Source organism: Podarcis gaigeae (genome assembly GCF_964106915.1).
Source record: "Podarcis gaigeae genome assembly, chromosome: 15".
NCBI classification, from domain to species: domain Eukaryota; kingdom Metazoa; phylum Chordata; class Lepidosauria; order Squamata; family Lacertidae; genus Podarcis; species Podarcis gaigeae.
In genome coordinates, this window is record NC_139692.1 from 42,832,806 (window position 1) to 42,853,527 (window position 20,722).

A 20,722-nucleotide genomic window follows, 5' to 3' on the forward strand; every position below is an offset into this window, starting at 1 on the left:
AAGAGAGGCGGGATTAAATCGGAGGCTCGGTGGCAATTGGTGCGAAGGGAGGAACCATGCGATCGCTGATTGGCTCTCGGGTAGGAAAGCTCTGGAAGGATCTGGAGAAAGGAAGGGAGGTGTTTTTCCTCCGTGTGTTTCTAATGAGTAAGTCTTCGCTGATTGGTGCAGGGTGAGGTCACCCTCGTTGCTAAGGCCCCTCCGCTTCAGCGAAGCAGATTTCGAGAAGTGGGGTGGGAGGAAAGTGAATGCGGGCAGTTGTGCGCATGCGGGGAAGGAGGGGGAGACGGCGAACCGGGGGTGGTGGGGGATGGGCATCTTCGCGGGTGGGGGAGGGGTCTCCCGAGGGGAAGTTAATATTAAAACTGAAAAATCAAGATAATAAAACCAAAACACATAAAATACATATAAAACAAAAGAGAATGCTTTGATTCTCTCACAAATGGGGCCCGTCCTCTTTGACGGAAAATTTGGCTCCCCCTCAGAAACCTTCACCATTTAAAAAAATTGGTTATGTAATTAACTGAGGCGTTTCTTTCCTGCTCTTCAGTCCCAGAACGAGAGCTGCCAATTATAACCTCGCTATGTTTTAAAATCTATTTGTTTCTTGTCATACAATTTTTTTTAATTTCATTTTTTTCCATTATGAGGTAGTCTCAAAGCAGAATATTTGAGGGGGGGAGGGGAAATAAATTAAAAGCTCTGCAAGCATTATCATCGGTGAACAAAACTGGAAGGAACGGGGAAGCAGGGTCAAAAAAGGAAAATAAAAAAGGCCAAGGGGGAAAAGAAAGAATTACCACTAACCAGCAAGTCAGGTCTGTTGAACAAAAACACTTGAATAGTATCACCAAAATATGCCCCATAAGTCAGGCTTTGTAAAATGGAGTCACTCCTGCCCAGCAGAACTTCTCCCCTCATACATTTTAAAAGTGGGAGTACATATTTCCATACTGAGTTATCCCCCAAAGTCTTCATAGAAAATGTTAAAAGGATAACCCATATTTATGTATTAAGTTATTTATCATGTTGACCCATTTAGCCACATATGAGGTGCTTGTTCCTGGGAGACGATTCTGTTTGTCTCCTTGCTGCAAACTGTTCCATGTTTTTGTCAATGGAGTTGCTGGCATCGAAACAATAGTTGTGCAAAGCGGTCTTTATTATTATTATTGTTGTTGTTGTTAATTTATATCCTGCCCATCTGGCTGGGTTTCCCAGTCTTTACATAGGGAGCATCCAGCCGTTGGTCTCAAAGTAGACCCACTGAAATCAATGGAGGGAATTTAGCCATGTCTGTCAATTTCAGTGGGTCTACTCTAAATATTGCTTACTTGGGTTCAACGCACCCCCAAGTTATTATGTAGCGATGAAAACAGGGCTCAGCATTTGAAACTCAAGCTGGTGTTTTCTGTTTTTGGCTTTCAACAGGAAACAATGTTCCAGTCCCTGAAGCCATTTCCTCTTCGGAGCTCGCCTGAAATTAATACTTTGTTCTGGCAGATGGGAATCTCGCTGTGTACCTTGAAACGGGGTCACACAACCAGTTTCTCTCTTCTTCCCCTGCCTAGGATTAGCAGGCAAGAGGCACCCTGAATTTTGCAACTTAATAGCATATGCATGTTATTTCCTGTAGCACTTCCTGTAAAAAAAGAAAAAGAAGAAGAAAAGAGGTATCCAGGAGAAAACAGAGTGGATACATATTTTAAGAGGATTGGATACAAAATAAGTTTGAAATGGCTGGCTTGTTGTGTTCATTATTTATTTGCTTTTAAAGCCTTTTACCAAAACCCAACTTTCCTTGTACAAACCTACTGTATAGCAGCTGACCTCAGATTAATAAAATGCAATAAAGAAACAAAGAAAAAGAAAAGCAGTAGTAAAAACGTTGTGAATACAGTGAGGGGGGAAAGTATTTGATCCCCTGCTAAATTTGCCCGTTTGCCCTCTGACAAAGAAATGACCAGTCCATAATTTTAATGGTAGGTTTATTGTAGCTGTGAGAGACAGAATAACAACAGGAAAAAACCCCAGAAACCCAGAAGACAAAAATCAGAGATTGATGCGCATTAGAATGAGTGAAATAAGTATTTGATCCCCTATCAACCAGCCAGATGTCAGGCTACCTGGTATCTTCACTGTATGTAACGAGCTGAGATAAAAAGCACCTGCTGTAAGGGAGAGGTCTTACCTGTAATTCCAGCTTGCTACCTGTACAAAAGACACCTGTCGACAGAAGCAATCAATCCAGAAAAACAGAATGAATTTGCTGCAACCCCTTCACAATTTCTGGGTTGCCCACAGTTTTGTTTTTTAAAAACCCACAATTTGCTTAAAATGTCTTGGTGAGTTTAAAAAACGAGTTTAAAAAACTTCACTTGCCCCCTCAAAAAGGGAATCAATAAAAATATATTCTTCAGCTTTTTATATGGATGAACTCATTGAATCAGACAGATCTATGCTACTTGCATTGCTTCTTCATCAAAGCATACTTCTATGTAACATTGAGAGTCTCACAGATGTCAAGGATCTAATACATATTCCATTCTCTTTGGTGACCAAAGCAATGTGCAAATGGGAATAAAAAAGCTTTTCCTTAATGCCTTATAATTCTGTTTCCCACCCATCTAAAACAATTGCTGAACATCCAAGCAGAGGAAGAGTTCTGTGTTGCTTAGAAGCTTTCAGAATGCATTGTGAAACTGGTGGGGTGATGGCACTAATAAACACTATACTTTATTTATGTCCCCAGTTCCACAAATCTGTCCCTGGACAAATTTGTCCACAGAAATGTCCCCAGATTTGCAACGCATCATATGGGGACTTCCGGAGAGGAAAAATGGTGGGCATCACAACAGCAAGCAGCTCCTGAAGCCGGCCAGAGCCAACTGCACTACAAGGCTGCCTCTGGGCTGCTGACTGCCACTGCTGCTGCCACTACCGAAGGGGAACTGGGGACACTCGGTGGTACATATCTCTTGCCCCCTTCCCCCTTTGTTTTGACTAATCAGGGGAGGCTCGGGGGTTGTGGGTTGGCGGCCTTTGCCCAGTTTTTTAAAAAACTCTGCACATTTATGTTTCACAGGGTGCAAATTATTATTATTATTATTATTATTATTATTATTATTATTATTATTATTAAAATTTTGTTTACACTCCACCCTCCCCAGCCAGGGCTGGGCTCAAGGCAGCTAACAACAAATATGATTTACAGTAAAAGGTAATAGGAAAAACAAACAAACAAAACAACAAACAAACAAACAAACAGTTAATTAAAATATGGCTTAAGAAGGGCTCTGCACCTTGCCTGGCAGATAAACCGCACACCTTGTTCCCGCTCCTGGGCAATGGCCACCCGCCTGTGACTCCCGAGCCTCCCCCGATCTATCAAAGCAAAGGGGGAAGGGGGCAGGAGATCAGGGAAGGCTCGGGAGTCATGGGCAGGCAGCACGCTGTTGCCTAGTTTTTTAAAAACTCTGTGCATTTATGTTTCACAGGGTGCGAAAGAAGGGCTTTGCACCTTTATACAATATGCATGTGTGCTTGGGCCCAGGGTCTTTTGCCTCACCATCCCCACTACTGAATCCCTGTTGCTACTCTGCTTCTGAAAAAAAAGTGTCCCCAGATTCATTGAAAAAAATCTGGTACCCATATGTTAATCTTGGGTCAGTTTGTGTTCCACAACATGTTTACGGGCATAGCTTGTGCCATATCATGGGGTAACTCCAGAATGTAAACCATTGACCCTTGAAAGCCTTTGAAACATGTTTCCTTTTAAATGCTATCCTGAGAATTCTGGGTGACTCAGTGCTTAACGAGTACCAGCTGATGGCAACATATCTATCGTTGCTGGGCTGGCAAAAACCACAAATAAATCCAGATCTTATGACCTCCTTGATCCTTTCAGTGCATTTGGATTTCCCAGAAAAACTGAGGGCAGGCAAGAACTAGGTCACCAGGCAACATTATGAAAGCATCTATTATTTAGAAAGAGGGCTGTGTGTGTTTGCATAGATTTGTACACAAGTCACAAGGTGATGATCAGGGTGTATGCAGAATGTGCCACTGCTGATTTAGGAGAGTTTACACACACACAGACACACACACACACACACACACACACACACACAGTGCCTGCACAGTGGGAAACCAAGGGTATGTCCTGCTGTTGTTTTCCTGAGAAAAGGAATTAAAAGAATTCTCAGGAAACAACCCAATTTCATTGTTTGCTGTTCAGACAAAGAAAGCTAGATTGAGGGTGGCAGGGGGGGAGTGTTTCAGGGATGCTTCTCAGCATAATCTGCCTGGTTTGTGTCTCTTGACTTCAAACAGGACAGATAACGGCATCACATTCATCATCCACGATAACCCAACTTGTATGGATCACAGAAATGCTCCCTTCAGAACAAATGACAACATCCTTGCTTTAGATTATGTTGTTCTCTTCCTGATGACAGTTTTGCTCTCCTTGCAGAACACAAGAATGCCGTCAAAAAAGAAGAAAAAACTTCCTCTCTTTTCCAACACATGAAAGAAACAGGACACGAAATTAATTTTGCAGATTCCAAATTGCTCTTTAACACGGAACATCACCACAAGAGAATAATCATGGAAGCCATCGAGATAGAGAAACACCCTCACAACATGAACAAGCGTGACGACACATCCCGCTTGCCAGACATCTGGAAATTAGCCCTCCCCACAAAAACTGACACCAGATCCAGAGGCACACAGAACGCCAACACCAATCAACCACACCAGACCCAAACCCAGACCCTCTCCACAGATGAATTACTGACACCATCCAGTAGCCAATCCATGGTGGCACCTCCGGATGCTGCACCCCCCTGCAATCCCTACACAGATCTGGCTGACACAAGCCACAAAACCACAGCTCGCTCCTATACACGAAGCCAAGCCAAAGCACAACTAAGTGCAATACAGCCATCTTCTCAGGAAAACTCTTCACAAAGTTCAAGAGGTCAAGACACAAAGACTTTAGCAACTAATCCACACCTAATGACCCACCTAAGTGGTACTCAGGATATCACTCAAGAAATCACTCAAGGTATCTCTCAAGTAATTAAGGAACAAAAGAAGAAAAGGCACACTAGCCTGGGAACTTCCTCTCTGCCCAGAACATTGGAGGCTAGACACCACACCCCCTCTACAGTATTTATAGGAACTCAAACATTGAGATCCCGCTCTGTTCCAGTAACAAGAAGCCGAAAGCACCAGCCTGAAGATGACGAGTGAGACCTCGTCGAAACGTCGCCTAGACACCCCAACTTTTACACGGGAAGACACCCGAGGACACCAAAACCTGCATATATATATATATATATATATATAAAATGTGCATAAATGTACAAGTATATAAACCACGTGTCTGAAATAGTACAGGAGAGAAATCCTGAAGCCATTTTGACTCTCCAATGACCTCAAATATTCCTCTGCAGTGAGGAAGGAAATGGAAAAGCCTCTCCATTGTCTCTTTGCTCACAAATCCTGTTTTCAGGGCATATTTGTGTATGAATAGGGTGAGCCGGTGACCTGGATTCAGGAACTAAGTATTTAGCATCTCAAAAGCAATGCCCAGGCTGCCTAGGTGGAGTAATCAGTGACCATTATCAGGGATACTGACAGACAGGATTTCTGTTGGAGACCGCCTTCTTCTGTGATGTATGTACGATGTTTTGGAGTTATGGGGCATCTGGTTGACCACCCTGAAAACAAGATGCTGGAATAACTAGGCCCACTTTGGACTGATCCAGCAGCCAGGCACTTCTCTGCTTCTGCTTTTCTTTAATTATATCGTTGCAGGGAAACCCGTCCCCCCCATCATTCAGTTTGTACTAACACCACACACTCACACACGACGTTTCTGTTATAAATTCATAGTAAATCAACCATACATCGGATTTACACCGGTCCACTTTTATTTTACTCCATGAAGGAAGGACTATCAAAGGAGGATGGTTTGATACAGGACGGCCATAATCCCTTAACCATACCTGCACATACACAGGAGCCCTACCCAGTTGGCATGACAACCCTGATGGTCCTAGACAGAAGACCATCAAGGACACAAAGGACTTGCATATGGGAGTGGATTCAGCATGGACTGGACAATGATCAGCTCTTCCCTCTGGAGGCAGGAAACTGCCAGCTCCCCTTTGTCTCCTGGAAGTGACTCATGGGGAGGGGGAAAGGAGGAACCAGCCAGGTGACAAGACACTCAGGTTACCCCTCCACAACTCCTCCCTCAACCCCTCCTTTCTGTGATGTGTCAATGTTGTAGTCATGATGTAGTTCTAGGGGTGTAGTTTGGGGGATTAGTAACTAATAAAAGTAGGGGTCTTATTTTGTTCTGGGCTTCCATTTTGTTTCACCTGGTGTCCTGTCGCAACAGTCTTCAATAAAGACCAAGCCTACTGGCTGCTGTTTTGCTCTGGTATTCCTGGCTGGTGTCCTTGTTTTTTTGTCCAAGGGAGCCCTCAGATTTTTCCGTTAACAATATGTTACATGTATATACCACATTTTCCTCCAAGGAGCTCAAGGCATTGTACATGGTTCTCCCTGTCCCCAGTTTACTTTCACGCCAACAAGGTAAATTAGGCTGTGAAAGACAATGGCTGGCCCAAGGTCACCCAATGAGAGCTTAATGGCTGAGCAGGGATTCAAACCCTCATCTCCCAGGTCATCGTCCAAGCACCAACAATTTCTGACTTGAGTACTCATAATAAATCTAAGCAGGAAGTTGAACAGATCAGAGACTGTGCCTCCTCCCATCCTGCTTTCCTTCCTTCAGCAACCAGAATCTAATCAGATCAGGGCCCAGTATCCTCCACTGGGAACGACTCCCTGTCGAAATGCAACGGAGAGTTACACAAGATTGCAGAGGGATCTTTTGCACAACTCCCCCCCACAAGCGAGAGAGGCCTTTCGTGCTGCCTGGATGCCTGTTTGGTATCCTTGCCCAGCCTGAATCACAAAACAGGCTGCTCTCCCAGAAACCTCGCTCTGCTGAGTCACCGCCACGCAAGCATGCCTGATTAAGATAGCGCCAGGCGGTTGGCAGGGGAGAACGGTACTTTTGTACCGAAACACAGCTTATCCTTGAAGGTGAACTTTGAATAACTGGAGAATGTTCCACAGCTTCTAGACTGTTCTTTCTTTTTGCCCTTTAATCCCCCCTTTCTTCCCCCTTCTTCTACTAATCAGAATATTATTCTATAGCCTCTTCCAGCCTGGTGCCCCCAGATGCCCCAGCCCCATCAGCCGCAACCTGGAGATCCGTAGCAACTGGAAGCAGCTGGAATAAGAGGCCAAACAGAAGACACATTGTTAGGGTTAACTGCCTGAATTAGCTAGGCATAAAGCCTGTCAGCCCTATAAACTATATGTGCTCTCTGCTCAAAAATATAATGGAGCCTGAACTCTGCTGCATTTAAATGTCCTTCCATCAGCTGTTCTGGAGGGTTAGCCCAACCCCCCCCCACTGTCAACATTAAAGTCCCAGTGAATTTGAAGGTAGAACTGATAACAGATGTTCATACGTATTGCTCTGTTTAATGTGATATATACAATGGGGGGGAGAGGTTTTTTAATGTAATTTTATAATGTATAACAGAGAGAACAGCTATAAAAACACATGGAAATTCAAAGATAAAAACCGAAACTATAAAATAGGCTCAGAAAATAAGTACAGTTATACATGAGTTAACCAAATTCAAAGGAAAAAAGTGAGCACAAATGCTGTCTTCATATAAAGAATATTGGCAATATCTGAGGTATGCACCAGGAGTCAATGGGAAGCTATGTCTTGGCTGGCCTGAATGGCAATGAATCATGCTTCACATGGTTGAAAAACACGAGGTTGTCCACTAATATCATCAACCTTTGGGCTTTCCAGAAGAAGATTACCACTGTGGAGAGCAAAGTGCTGAGCTATTTATTAATCCAGGGCTCATTCTCTGATATTCTTTCTCTGGGACACCAAAGTTCAGTGTTTCTGCTCTGAGGTCTTCCTGTGTGAAACTGATGGGGGGGAAAACAGGAATGTTTTAACATGAAGCAAACCCTGTTAAGTTAAATGGGAAGCAATTAAACCCCTTTCTTTGGTTTTAAACTGAATTTAACATCGTCTTTTTAAATTGCCATAACCTCCAAGTCACATATGTATTGACAGCTGTGTATTCCCCTTAAGTAAATCCCGTAATGGATAAATGCCCTATAGCCTACCTTTGATTGTCCAGTAAAGGCAGCAAGAAAGGTCACAAGAAATAGAAGAGGGAGAAGACAGAAGTACTGAGTTTTTAAATGAGGACTAGAATCTTGAAAGGGACGCGGGTGGCACTGTGGGTTAAACCAAAGAGCCTAGGACTTGCTGATAGGAAGGTTGGCGGTTTGAATCCCCACGACTGGGTGAGCTCCCATTGCTCGGTCCCTGCTCCTGCCAACCTAGCACTTCGAAAGCATGTCAAAGTGCAAGTAGATAAATAGATACCACTCTGGCGGGAAGGTAAACGGCATTTCCGTGCGCTGCTCTGGTTCGCCAGAAGCGGCTTAGTCATGCTGGAAGCTGTATGCCGGCTCCCTCGTCCAGTAAAGCGAGATAAGCGCTGCAACCCCAGAGTCGGCCACGACTGGACCTAATGGTCAGTGGTCCCTTTACCCTTTACCTTTTAGAATATTGACATTGAAAAATCATAATGGCAGGCACAGAATTATGATACTCGGGAGAAGGAAATTAAGGGCTGGCTGGTGAACATGTTCTCTCCAGTGACCTTTCCTTCCAATACTTGACAGGAAGGCAAACCAAACGAGTTTGACCAGCTGCGGCAGCTTAGTGGAGTGTTTCAGGCCTGCAGTTCTGGGTGGGGACTGGGGTTTGTCAATACACACAGAAGGCTTTAGGTTACAGGAAAGAAATGAGTCAATGTGGAATTTAACTCTTGGGATGCATTCAGAATCAGAAAACCAGAAAGCACTTATTTCTGGCCCCCTTTCCACCTGCTAGGAAACCAAATCTGGGCTTGTGATTTCAAGACACTTTGTATTTATTTATCATTTTAGAAGTAATTCTTAACGACTTAACAATCAGTGTGGCTCTATGGCCCTCCGGCAATGTACCCCGCAGGCCTTGTGACAGCAGACTTCCAAGGAGCTCTGAGGATGTTTTCCTACATTGAGGATATAAGAACTTGGCTGCTGGATCAGACCTACTGGATTGGACTGTTATGAGAATTATAATGTCTAAGATATGAATTAAATGTTCATAAATGTACCAAGCAAACACATACATAAGTATATAAACCACGTGTCTGAAATAGAACAGGAGAACAATCCTGAAGCCGTTTTTACTCTCCCAAATTGACCTCAAATATTTCTCCACAAGGAGGAAGGAAATGGGAAAACCTCCCGTTGTCTCTTTGCTCACAAATTCTGTCTTAAGGGCATATCTGTGTATGAATTGGGTGAGCCTGTGACCTGGGTTCAGGAACTGAGTATTTACCATCACAAAAGAATGACCAGACTGCCTAGGTAAATGCAATCAGCGACCATTATCAGGTATCTGGCAGACAGGATTTCTGCTGTAGACCACCCCTTCAGTGATGTATGTCTGATGTTTTGGAGGGCGGTCTTGAGCTACAGGATGGCAACTTCAAAAGTCTATCCAAGGGCTTGTACACCTTGGTTCTGGGTTCCTCCTCCCTCCTGCGTGTTGAGTGAGGACCCTGTTGCAACAGTTTTAATAAAGATCAGGCTTACTAGCTGCTTTGCTTCTCAATATTCTCTGGTTGGCCTCTGTTATTTTCTCCTAGCGGTAGGGAAACTACGTAAGGACTCTATACGGGCTCTTGGATACCCCATAAGGGAAAAGGAGCAGTTTTTTCTTATAACAGTTCTTAAGTGAAAGGTTGGCACCTCTGCTTCATCCCCATCCAACGCCAAGGCTGGAAACGTCCTCATTCAGCAAACGACATGCTCAGAGGCACACTTGCCATTTTCACCGCTTGTCCCACACAAAACTGGTTCAATGCTTGATGGAGACCTATGAAAAAGCTCCTTTCAAATGACTTGCCAGGAACTTGGCAATTATCAGCTTTGGGGTTCACAACATCCGGTTCCCATGATCAGCGGTGATCTTGTCGCCACCATTAAATGAGACACAGAATTGGCACCCAGTAAGGGTGAGGACTTGCTTAAAGGAGGCATGGATCATTCGCTGTTTACTGCTGAGTCACCTCTGCATGCCTTGGCGTGAGACTTCATATATTTGTTTGTTTCTGGATTAATTGTAATTATATTCTGCATCTCCTCCATGGAGTTCAAGGCAGCAAACATGCACCTCCTCCTTTCCCTTTTATCCTCCCAGAGACCCTGCAAAGTAGGCTAGGCTGAGAGATAGGGAGTGGCCTAAGGTCCCCTGATGGGCTCCATGGCTGCATGGGGATTTGAACCCGAATCTCCTCCATGTTCTAGCCTGACACTCAAACCACTTATACCACACTGACTCTTCTTCCCCCCCCCCCATAATATTTTTTATTTGATTTTCAGAAATATAAACATACAACATAAAATAGTACAAAATCCAAATATCGAGATTACTCTGAATCTCCTGACTCCCCTCCTTCCTTTTAATTCTGTTTTCAGCTGCATATCAGTACTTCTCCAATTTTTCCATCTCCCTAAATTATCTATAGGGGACGTGGGTGGCGCTGTGGGTTAAACCACAGAGCCTAGGACTTGCCGATCGGAATGGTCAGCGGTTCAAATCCATGCAACGGGGTGAGCTCCCCTTGCTCGGTCCCTGCTCCTGCCAACCTAGCAGTTTGAAAGCACGCAAAGTAGATAAATAGGTATCGCTCTGGCAGGAAGGTAAACGGCGTTTCCATGCGCTGCTCTGGTTCGCCAGAAGTGGCTTAGTCCTGCTGGCCACATGACCCAGAAGCTGTATGCCGGCTCCTTCGGCCAATAAAGCGAGATGAGCGCCGCAACCCCAGAGTCGGCCACGACTGGACCTAATGGTCAGGGGTCCCTTTACTCTTTATTTTTTTAAATATATTTTAAAATTTCCATTTTATCATGTATATTAAAAAGGGAGCAGATGAAAGTAAAAAGATGGAAAAACACATCTGCAAAACAGGCACAAAGAAGAGTGCAGTTGCCCAGAAGAACACCAGCGTTATCCGAGTATAAAGTTTAGTTCCAGATTCAAAGGTTTTGCCAGGAAGATGACGATTCTGCTGTACATGTATTAAAATAAAAATACCAGATCATATAAGAAGTGTCTGGAGGTACTAATCCCCGTGCAAGAAGCGTCGACAGCTGGTGCTCGTATGAAAGATATTGTTATTATTACAGGTCGATCCGCGTCTCAAGGCCTTTTGCGCTTTTTTGCTCCAGCCTTGGCATTTTGGAAAGGGCATCTCTGAAGGAGCCCCCCCTTTCCCCCCTCCCCATAGTTCCTCCTCCACGTGGCTCCTCACCGGAGGCGCTGGCACAGCTCTGGAGCGCCCCCGGGCGGCCGAGGCGGCGAGCGCAAGAGGGGCGGCGTGGCGAGGAGAGGGGGGAAAAGGAGCTATGGGGAAGGCGAAGAGGACCCCGGCGGCTGCCGCGACGCGCAAAGGCCCCCAGTCCGGCGGCAGGAAAGCTCCCGCGCCGCCTCCTCCGGCCCCGATCCCCTCTTCCCCCCGGGATCGCGCCTCTTCCAAAGGCAAGGCGGCCCCGCCGGGCAAGGCGACCCCCGCCGCCCCCGCCGCCGCCCCGGAGGAGCTGTGCGCCCTGGCGCTGGGGGCGCAGAAGGAGCGCTGGCTGCAGTTCCAGAAGCGCCAGCGGGTGAGCTGCGAGGAGGCGGCCAGGCTTTTGCTGGACACCTTGTGAGTAAGGAGGAGGAGGCGAGGATGGAGGGGAGGGGGGCCCGATCCGGGACACGCCCCCGCCCACCTGTGCAACCTGCTTTCCCCTTTTGCTCGCGTGCATCGAAAGCTCCAATCGCCACCGCCGCCGCCGCCGTCCTTTTGGGGGAAGCGTCTTGTTTTTGCACCTGCTGGAGCGCGCAACCTTTTTTTGGGGGGGGGGGGCGTCTTCCTGCAAATGCAAGGTGGATGCCCCACCCTTCCAAACGAAGCCCCTCGCCCTTATAGAATCGTAGAGTTGGAAGAAGAGTGCTTTATTTTTCAGGATTTTTATTTATTTATTTTTAGTGTAGGAGTGGGGATTCCCTGCTCCTCTAAGGCTGCTGTCCTAACACCACTTACCCGGGAGTAAGTCCAATTGAATACAATGGGAGCTTAAGAAGCTGTCTTCCTAGAACATGGGTAGGCAAACTAAGACCTGGGGGCCGGATCCAGCCCAACTGCCTTCTAAATCTGGCCCGCGGATGGTCCGGGAATCAGCGTGTTTTTACATGAGTAGAATATGTCCTTTTATTTAAAATGCACCTCTGTGTTATTTGTGGGGCCTGCCTGGTGTTTTTACACAAGTAGAATGTGTCCTTTTGAATGTGGGGCATAGGAATTCATTCATCCCCCCCCCTCAAAATATAGTCTGGTCCCCCACAAGGTCTGAGGGACAGTGGACTGACCCCCTGCTGAAAATTTTTGTTGACCCCGTCCTAGAATCATGGAGTCCATACGGGAATTGAACCTGCAACCTTGGAGCTAAACCAGCTGAACTCTCCAGGCATACTTCTGCTGAATCAGCCCATTGATCAGTATTGTCTAAACTGACTGGCAGGTGCTGTCCAGGATCTCAGGCCTTTTCCCAGTTTTGCCTGGCAATTGTGGGAACTGAACCTGGGACCTGACTCAGATCAAGGTGGCTTCTTGTGTTCCTGCTTCAACCCTTTATTCGGAACCATGAGGGCTAGGATCTTGCTTTGCTTTTATGGATAGGGCCACAACTCTATGACAGAGCGCAAGGTTTGCATGCAGAAGGCCCCATATTCAATCCCAGGCAGCCCCTAATAGCGCTGGGAAGGATGGACCAGGCCTGAGTTGGTATAAAGGCAGCTTTTTAGGTTCTTAACTAGTTTGCTATCGGCCAATAGATGTGGAAGGCCTGACTTCAAATCCCTCTTCCGTTAAGAAGCTCACCGGATGGCAGTGGCTCTGGAAATGTTGCTTATTGATGGATTGCATATATTTCCCACCTTTCCCTGCAAGGTGACGTACATGGTTCTCCTTTTCTTCCTTTAATCCCCACAACCACCCTGCGAGGTTGGTTAGGCTGAGAGGCAGTGTGACTGGCCCAAGGTCACGCCCAGTGAGCTTCATAGCCAAGTGGGGATTTGAACCCAGGTCTTTCCCGGATCCTAGCATGACACTCTAACCATTACACCACCAGCAGCTCTCTTTTCCTCCCCAGTGAGAGATACAAAGTTCATCTTCTGCAATTTCACTGCTTCCAGAAATGGTAAACATCATATTTTTCGCTCTATAAGACGCACCCGACCATAAGACGCACCTAGTTTTAGAGGAGGAGAACAGGGGGGAAAAAATTCTCTCCCTCTCTGCTCAGCGCCTCTCCAGCAAAGCGGGAGGAGAAACGGAAGGGGCTCCATTTCTCCTCCCGCTTCGCTGAAGGGGCGCTGCGCAGAGAGGGAGAGAATTTATTTTTTTTCTGTTCTCCTCCTCTAAAACTAGCAGCACCTTTCCAGCGAAGCGAAGCTTCAACGAAAGCTGCGCAGCCTGCATTCGCTCCCTAAGATGCACACACATTTCCCCTTACTTTTTAGGAGGGGAAAAGTGCGTCTTATAGAGTGAAAAATACGGTAGTTGGCCAGCAAGGCAAAAGTGCATTGCTTCAGACCTCGAAGGAGCATTAACAAACCTATGTTCTTTCCCCTCTCTCTCCCTCTAGCGAGTACCAAGGGCTGGTGAAGCACACAGGGGGCTGCCACTGCGGGGCTGTACGCTTTGAGGTCTGGGCATCGGCCGACCTCCACGTCTTTGATTGCAAGTGAGTGTCATCCACAATCCCTCTCCACCGACCCTTCCCACTTTGAGGGGGGTTTACGGAAAGCGTTCAGAAAGCACACCAACACACAGCGAGTTCATGGGCATAGCAGCATGGCCAAACACAAGAGCTGCTCTTTCAGAGAACTGTTCCTGGAATGTGGCGCTTTTGCCCACAGTCCCAGTCTCATGCACTCACACGTCCAGAGTTTGTTTTGTTTCCCTGACATTTATACCTTGTGAAACAAATACCCCCCCCCCACCCGGAGCGTGTTGGACCAGCGGCGTAGCATGGGTTGTCAGCACCCGGGGCAAGGCAAGTAATTTGCGCCCCCTAACCCGGGGCAAGGCAAGTAATTTGCGCCCCCTAACCCGGGGCAAGGCAAGTAATTTGCGCCCCCTAACCTGGGGCAAGGCAAGTAATTTGCGCCCCCTAACCCGGGGCAAGGCAAGTAATTTGCGCCCCTAACCTGCCGCCGCTGCCAGCTGCTTCTTGCTGCTGCCTGGGCTGGTTGGGTGTGGTTCTCTCCCGCGCTCAGCGCTGTGCTGGGCGGCCGCTGCACTGTCCCTCCCCAGGATAGTCCCTCCCGCGCTCTCTCTCCGCACCGCACGCCTGGCACCCTCCCCCTCCACAGTGGGCGGCGACCCAGCAGCTCGGATCGGATTCGCACAGCCAGCACTGCAGTGAGAGAGAGTGAGTGAGCCAGGTAGGGGCAGAGAGCTGCGAGTGCGCCCCCCAAATGTTGTGCCCGGTGCGGTCGGCCCCCCTGCACCCCCCACGCTACGCCACTGTGTTGGACATCCCATAATATTGAGGGCAACTGCAGAAAACACCCCTTTTTGGGTCACTGGACTATGATATTCTGTAGGGTGTGCTGCTGCAAATAGAAATTCTTCAGATGATCCTTTTTTGCTCTGCAGGCCAGGTCTTTATCAGGATCTACTTCTTGGGCCAAATTTGAGAGTTGGGTTGCCCACCTGTCCAAATCCCTTTTGCTTTGCAAGTCTCCCCATGCTCCCTCTTTAAGCCCCTGATCTTGAAGGCTTAAAAGGGATCTCTGGGAGACTCACAAAGTGTTGTGAAAGTATCTCCCTCCTTTAGGTCCCCAAACTCATGGGCTTCAAAGGGAAGTGTGGGGAGACTTGGAAAAAGCTCTGCAAGTTTCCCCCCAAGATCTGAGACAAAGAGGGAGGGAGAGAGACTTGCAAAGCCCTTTGTGAGTCTCTCTGTGCTCCCGGTTCAATAATAATAATAATAATAATAATAATAATAATAATAATAATAATAATAATAATAATAATTTATTATTTATACCCTGTCCATCTGGCTGAGTTTCCCCAGCCACTATGGGCGGCTTCCCATCGAGTGTTAAAAACAATACAGCATAAAAATATTCAAGTCTCTGGAGGCTCAAATAGAAGCACATGAGCTGTTTTAAATGCTTTGCAAAAGCCTCTTTGTGCACAACATACTTCAAAGGGCCTCTTTGCAAAGGGCTATAAATCCCTTCTTAGCTGATGAGGGAATTAAATCCTGCTGTCTCGACAGTGTGATCTTGTTCCCTACTGGGACATAAATCTAATGCAGAATTAAACCCTGCCTTCCCACTCGTCAGCAGAGGAGTGGGTGGGCGTGGTTTGATCCTGCGGGACTATACGGGCATGGGGGGCAGGTGGGCTTTCAGGTAACTAAGTCCTGACTTCTTTAATCTTTCTCTCCTGCCTTTTCCAGTTGCAGCATCTGTGTGAAGAAGCAAAACAAGCACTTCATCGTTCCTGCCTCGCACTTCAAGTTGCTGAAGGTAGGTTTGGCGAGTTGGGGAGGGTGCACCCAACAGCTGCACAACACCCCCAGACTGCAAAGACAGGCCTGGATTCACCCTTTCTCCTTATTCTGCCCATCTCCTTTCCCAGTTGCAATGGTGATCATACCCTTGCTTTTTCCAAGCAGGACTTTGCTTTGCCCTTTGACCTCTCTGGCTGCAAAACAACTCGCACCGAAACTTGGCTGCCAATCTAGATAAAAGTTGACACCTCGGCTCTTGCCTTTGGCAATGAAGGCAGCAAGCAGCTGCTGTTCCTGGCCTGGGGGAGCCTCTGGCTGCCCCCCAGATGTCCCAAGGCTCCAGCTCCCAGTGGAATGACGGGAGTTGGCAGCCCAGCAACATCTGAAGGACTGGTGGACTATTCCCAAAGCCAGATTCTCTCCCTCCCCCTGCGATGATGGGATCCTTTCTTTTATTTTATGATATCTCTGGCACTGCTGCCATTTGCAGAAATCTCAAAGGGGTTTTCAAGGGAACAAACACGTATTAAAACAGTTTAAATGAAGAGAAACGGAACGACGGAAAACAAAAAGGCAAAAGTCAAGAGGAGGGGCTGGTCAGATCAGGATGCTGAAGAAGCTGGAGGAGTTGCCAGCTGATGACCCCAGAGAGGGACCCAGTGGGTGAAGGGGGGGTTGAGGGCAACCCAGGGCGTGGAGGGAGCCACCCCAAAGCATGCCCTGCTTTCCTATTGCCACCAGGTGACAATCCGTAGGTCACAGCTTCTATCGGCAAGCTCTCCTTCTGATGATCCTGTATAGGGGAAGGTAGCCCTACAGGTAAGCTGGTCCTGAGTCGTTCAGGAAATTGTATGCTAATGCATAAGGAGAGACCTGCTGGACTCAGCTAGTCCAGCACAATCGTAGAGTTGGAAGGGACCCTGGGAGTCATTTAGTCCACCCCCTGCAATGCAGGACTCTCAGCTAAAGTGACTGGGAGCGGCCGCTGGGACCACATAACACCGGTCCTTAGAGATCTGCATTGGCTCCCAGTACGTTTCCAAGCACAATTCAAAGTGTTGGTGCTGACCTTTAAAGCCCTAAACAGCCTTGGTCCAGTATACCTGAAGGAGCGTCTCCACCCCCATCATTCTACCCAGACACTGAGCTCCAGTGCCGAGGGCCTTCTGGCGGTTCCCTCATTGCGAGAAGTGAGGTTACAGGGAACCAGACAAGAGGGCCTTCTCGGTAGTGGCACCTGCCCTGTGGAACGCCCTCCCTTCAGATGTGAAGGAAATAAGCAGCTATCTTCTCTTTAAAGACATCTGAAGGCAGCCCTGTTTAGGGAAGTTTTAAATATTTATTGCTGTATTGTTTTTAACACTCGATTGGGAGCCGCCCAGAGTGGCTGGGGAAACTCAGCCAGATGGGCGGGGTATAAATAATAAATTATTATTATTATAAGGCATCCCTGGCAGAGAGCTATCTAACCTCTGCTCAAAAACCTCCAAGGAAGGGGAGTCCAGCACCGCCCGGGGGAGACCGTTCCACTATCGAATGGGACTTCCTGGCTGCTGAATTCTGCACCAGCTGTGGCTCCCTTGGCCAGCCTCAAGGGCAGGCTCACAAAGAGTGCCCTGCAGGGATCCGACCTTACAAGCTGGTTTGTGGAGCGCACGGCGCTCATTGGCGCAAAGCGCTTTGGGCGCCTCGGGAAAAGCACCTTGTCTAGAAAGGCTTAAGTGTCATGCTGTTGTCATCCTTTTCGCCAAGGGTGCCGACAGCCTCGCCACTTACACCTTCAACACCCACTGCGCCCAGCACACCTTCTGCAAGACATGCGGTGTCCAGAGCTTCTACACGCCCCGCTCCAACCCAGACGGCTACGGTAGGTCCACGGGGGGCCTGAGGCTTGAAGAGGGTGGCGGGGTGTGTGTGGTGGGAGTCTTCCTTTGTTTGCTGCTTTCTGTACAGCTTCCCCCTCCCGATACAACTGATAGTGTTACATTGCAGCACAGGATGCTCCAACTTGGGGTTCCAGCGACCCTTTCCCAGTGTACTCCATTCCAGTCACCCTCCTTCACTCCCAAACAGACAAGTCAGCATTCTGTGGCTGCTGAAGACCCCCAGTCCCAATAAGGTGCTTTTAGGGGTGTTTCGAACCAGTGAGAGTTATTTCCTTAAAGACTTCTGTACTCCTGCAAAACTGGAGGGTTCTCCCAAGCCTGACCGTATCTCCATCCTGCGTACGGATGGTGCCCTTTTGACTATGTAAGAAGCGGCGCTTGGAGAATTGAGCCTGCTGTCAAGTGGAGGACCTGTGGCCCTTGAAAGGTTGTTGTACTCCAACTCACATAATCTCTGTTGGTTGGCCATGATGGTTGTGGGCTGATGGGAGTCGGAGTCAGGGCCGGATTTAGGTTTGATAAGTCCCTAAGCTACTGAAGGGATGCGGGTGGTGCTGTGGGTTAAACCACAGAGCCTAGGACTTGCTGATCAAAAGGTCAGCGGTTCGAATCCCCACAACGGGGTGAGCTCCCGTTGCTGGGTCCCTGCTCCTGCCAACCTAGCAGTTCAAAAGCATGTCAAAGTGCAAGTAGATAAATAGGTACCACTCTGGCAGGAAGAAGAAGAAGAGAAGAAGAGTTTGGATTTGATATCCCGCCTTTCACTCCCTTTAAGGAATCTCAAAGCGGCTAACATTCTCCTTTCCCTTCCTCCCCCACAACAAACACTCTGTGAGGTGAGTGGGGCTGAGAGACATCAGAGAAGTGTGACTAGCCCAAGGTCACCCAGCAGCTGCATGTGGAGGAGCGGAGACACGAACCCGGTTCCCCAGATTACGAGACTACCGCTCTTAACCACTACACCATACCGGCTAAACGGCATTTCCGCGCGCTACTCTGGTTCGCCATAAGCCGCTTAGTCCTGCTGGCCACATGACCCGGAAGCTGTACGCCGGCTCCCTCGGTCAATAAAGCGAGATGAGCGCCGCAACCCCAGAGTCAGCCATGACTGGACCTAATGGTCAGGTGTCCCTTTACCCTTTGCCTTTTAAGCTACTGAAGGTAATGGGAGCCCTTTATATGTCAACAACAAATTGTCGCTGCTTTTTGTGTTGAATATATGCTGTATGGTACCGTAATTTGTGGACCTAATAGGTATCTATAGCCATTTGCACATAACAAATAGGTGCCTGCACAACACAAAACACTGTTGCTGTATGTAGGTTTTATTTTATTTGTTTTTTATCTTATATTTTGGAAATGTACATCCAGTTTTTTCCCCCTTTAAATTTTTTGGAGGAGAGTGGGGCCCTAAGCTATAGCTTGTTTAGCTTATATGTAAATCCGGCATGTAAATCGGAGTCTAGCAGCATCTGTAGAGCCCCAGCTTCACCATACCTGGGACAAAACCACAAGAGTTCAGGGGACGATCGCTAGGAATCCGAGAGCATTGCTTGATGAAGCTTCTCTCCTTCTCTCAGGAATAGCTCCGCACTGCCTGGATGAGGGCACAGTCAGCAGCGTCACCATAGAGGCCATCAACGGCAAGGAATGGGAGAAGGCTGTGAAGGGACACCCCACCATCAGGAGTATGTCCAAAGAGTGACCCAGCCCGTTCTGGTAGGGCAGCAGCCCCCGAGGCTGGTCATTCTCAACACACACACCCCATAGCCCATCTGTCCTGGATCACTGAGAGAAAGATCGATCTCTGTTTCAAATACCTTTGGGAAATAAAACTTGTATTTTTGTAAAACAAACCACTCTCTGCTGCATACTCTCTGACCTGGAAGCTCAGTGGAACAGAAGGGGTCTTCAGATTTGCTGCCAGCCAGTGTAGACAATACTGAGCTATGCAAACTTAAACCCAAGGAAGTTTCCTACATTTTTTGGTGTGCCTTGTGGAAATATACAGGAATCAGATGGTCTTGAAAGCCCTACACTGGCTTCCAGTGGCCTTCTCGGTGGTGGCACCTGCCCTGTGGAATTCCCTCCCACCTGATGTCAAAGAAAAAAATAACTACTCAACTTTTAGAAGACATCTGAAGGTAGCCCTGTTTAGGGAAGCTTTTAATGTTTAATAGGTTATTGTATTTTAGTGTTTTGTTGTTTTGTTGGAAGTCGCCCAGAGTGGCTGGGGAAACCCAGCCAGATGGGTGGGTATAAATAATAAATTTATTATTATTATTACTGGACCTCGGGACTCCATAAGGCAAAGGTGGAGGCTGAAATCAGTGAGAGACTTGAGGCACATGCTGCGTGTGAGGACATCAATATAAATAAGGGAGCCTCTCAAATAATGTAGTGGCATTTGGGGTGGCTTGAAGGCCAGGTCCTCAGTCTGGCTCCTGCAATCTTAGTGAGTTAAAATCATGACTGCTTTATCACATTTTCATCTATTTATTTACAGACTAGCTAAACATTGGTTTGCATTCTTACCCACCCTTCTTCAGGTGACGTACCTGATTCTCCTTCACATTTTCTCATCGCCACAACCTTGCGAGGTAGACTGGGCCAAGAGACACAGCAGATGGCCAGAGGCCACCCAGGGAGAGGGAAAGCCTCCTAGCTGAGTGGGATTTGAACTCGGGTCTCTCCCACTCTAGCGATAATAATAATAATAATAATATAATTTTTTTATATCCTGCCCTCCCTGGCCAGAGCCAGGCTCAGGGCAGCTAACACCAATAAAATCACAGTAAAAACATAACGGGGGGGGGGGCACCCAATTTAAAATACAGGTTAAAATGCAATTTAAAATGCAGCCTCATTTTAAAAGTAGCCAATAGATCAAGACCATAAGGGGAGGGCAACATAAGAGTCAGACTGAGTCCCAACCAAAGGCCAGGCGGAACAGCTCTGTCCTGCAGGCCCTGCGGAAAGATGTCAAGTCCCGCAGGGCCCTGGTCTCTTGTGACAGAGCGTTCCACCAAGTCGGGGCCATTACTGAAAAGGCCCTGGCCCTAGTTGAGACCAATCTAACCACTTTG

General features: G+C 47.5%; 1 protein-coding gene and 1 long non-coding RNA gene across 2 annotated transcripts; both read left to right on the forward strand.

The window, feature by feature from the left end:
• Window positions 1–7: 7 nt before the first annotated feature.
• LOC310832959 lies at window positions 8–1,873 on the forward strand. Its single transcript, XR_014558478.1, has 2 exons — window positions 8–147; window positions 1,432–1,873. It is a non-coding gene; the product is annotated as an uncharacterized lncRNA (long non-coding RNA).
• Window positions 1,874–11,515: 9,642 nt separating this feature from the next.
• On the forward strand, window positions 11,516–19,492 carry CENPV (centromere protein V). Its single transcript, XM_083715289.1, has 5 exons — window positions 11,516–11,885; window positions 13,870–13,968; window positions 15,697–15,766; window positions 17,503–17,617; window positions 19,217–19,492. The coding sequence occupies exons 1-5, from the start codon at window positions 11,590–11,592 to the stop codon at window positions 19,339–19,341; spliced, it is 705 nt and encodes a 234-aa protein (XP_083571415.1). The 5' UTR covers window positions 11,516–11,589; the 3' UTR covers window positions 19,342–19,492.
• The last annotated feature ends 1,230 nt before the right edge of the window (window positions 19,493–20,722 follow it).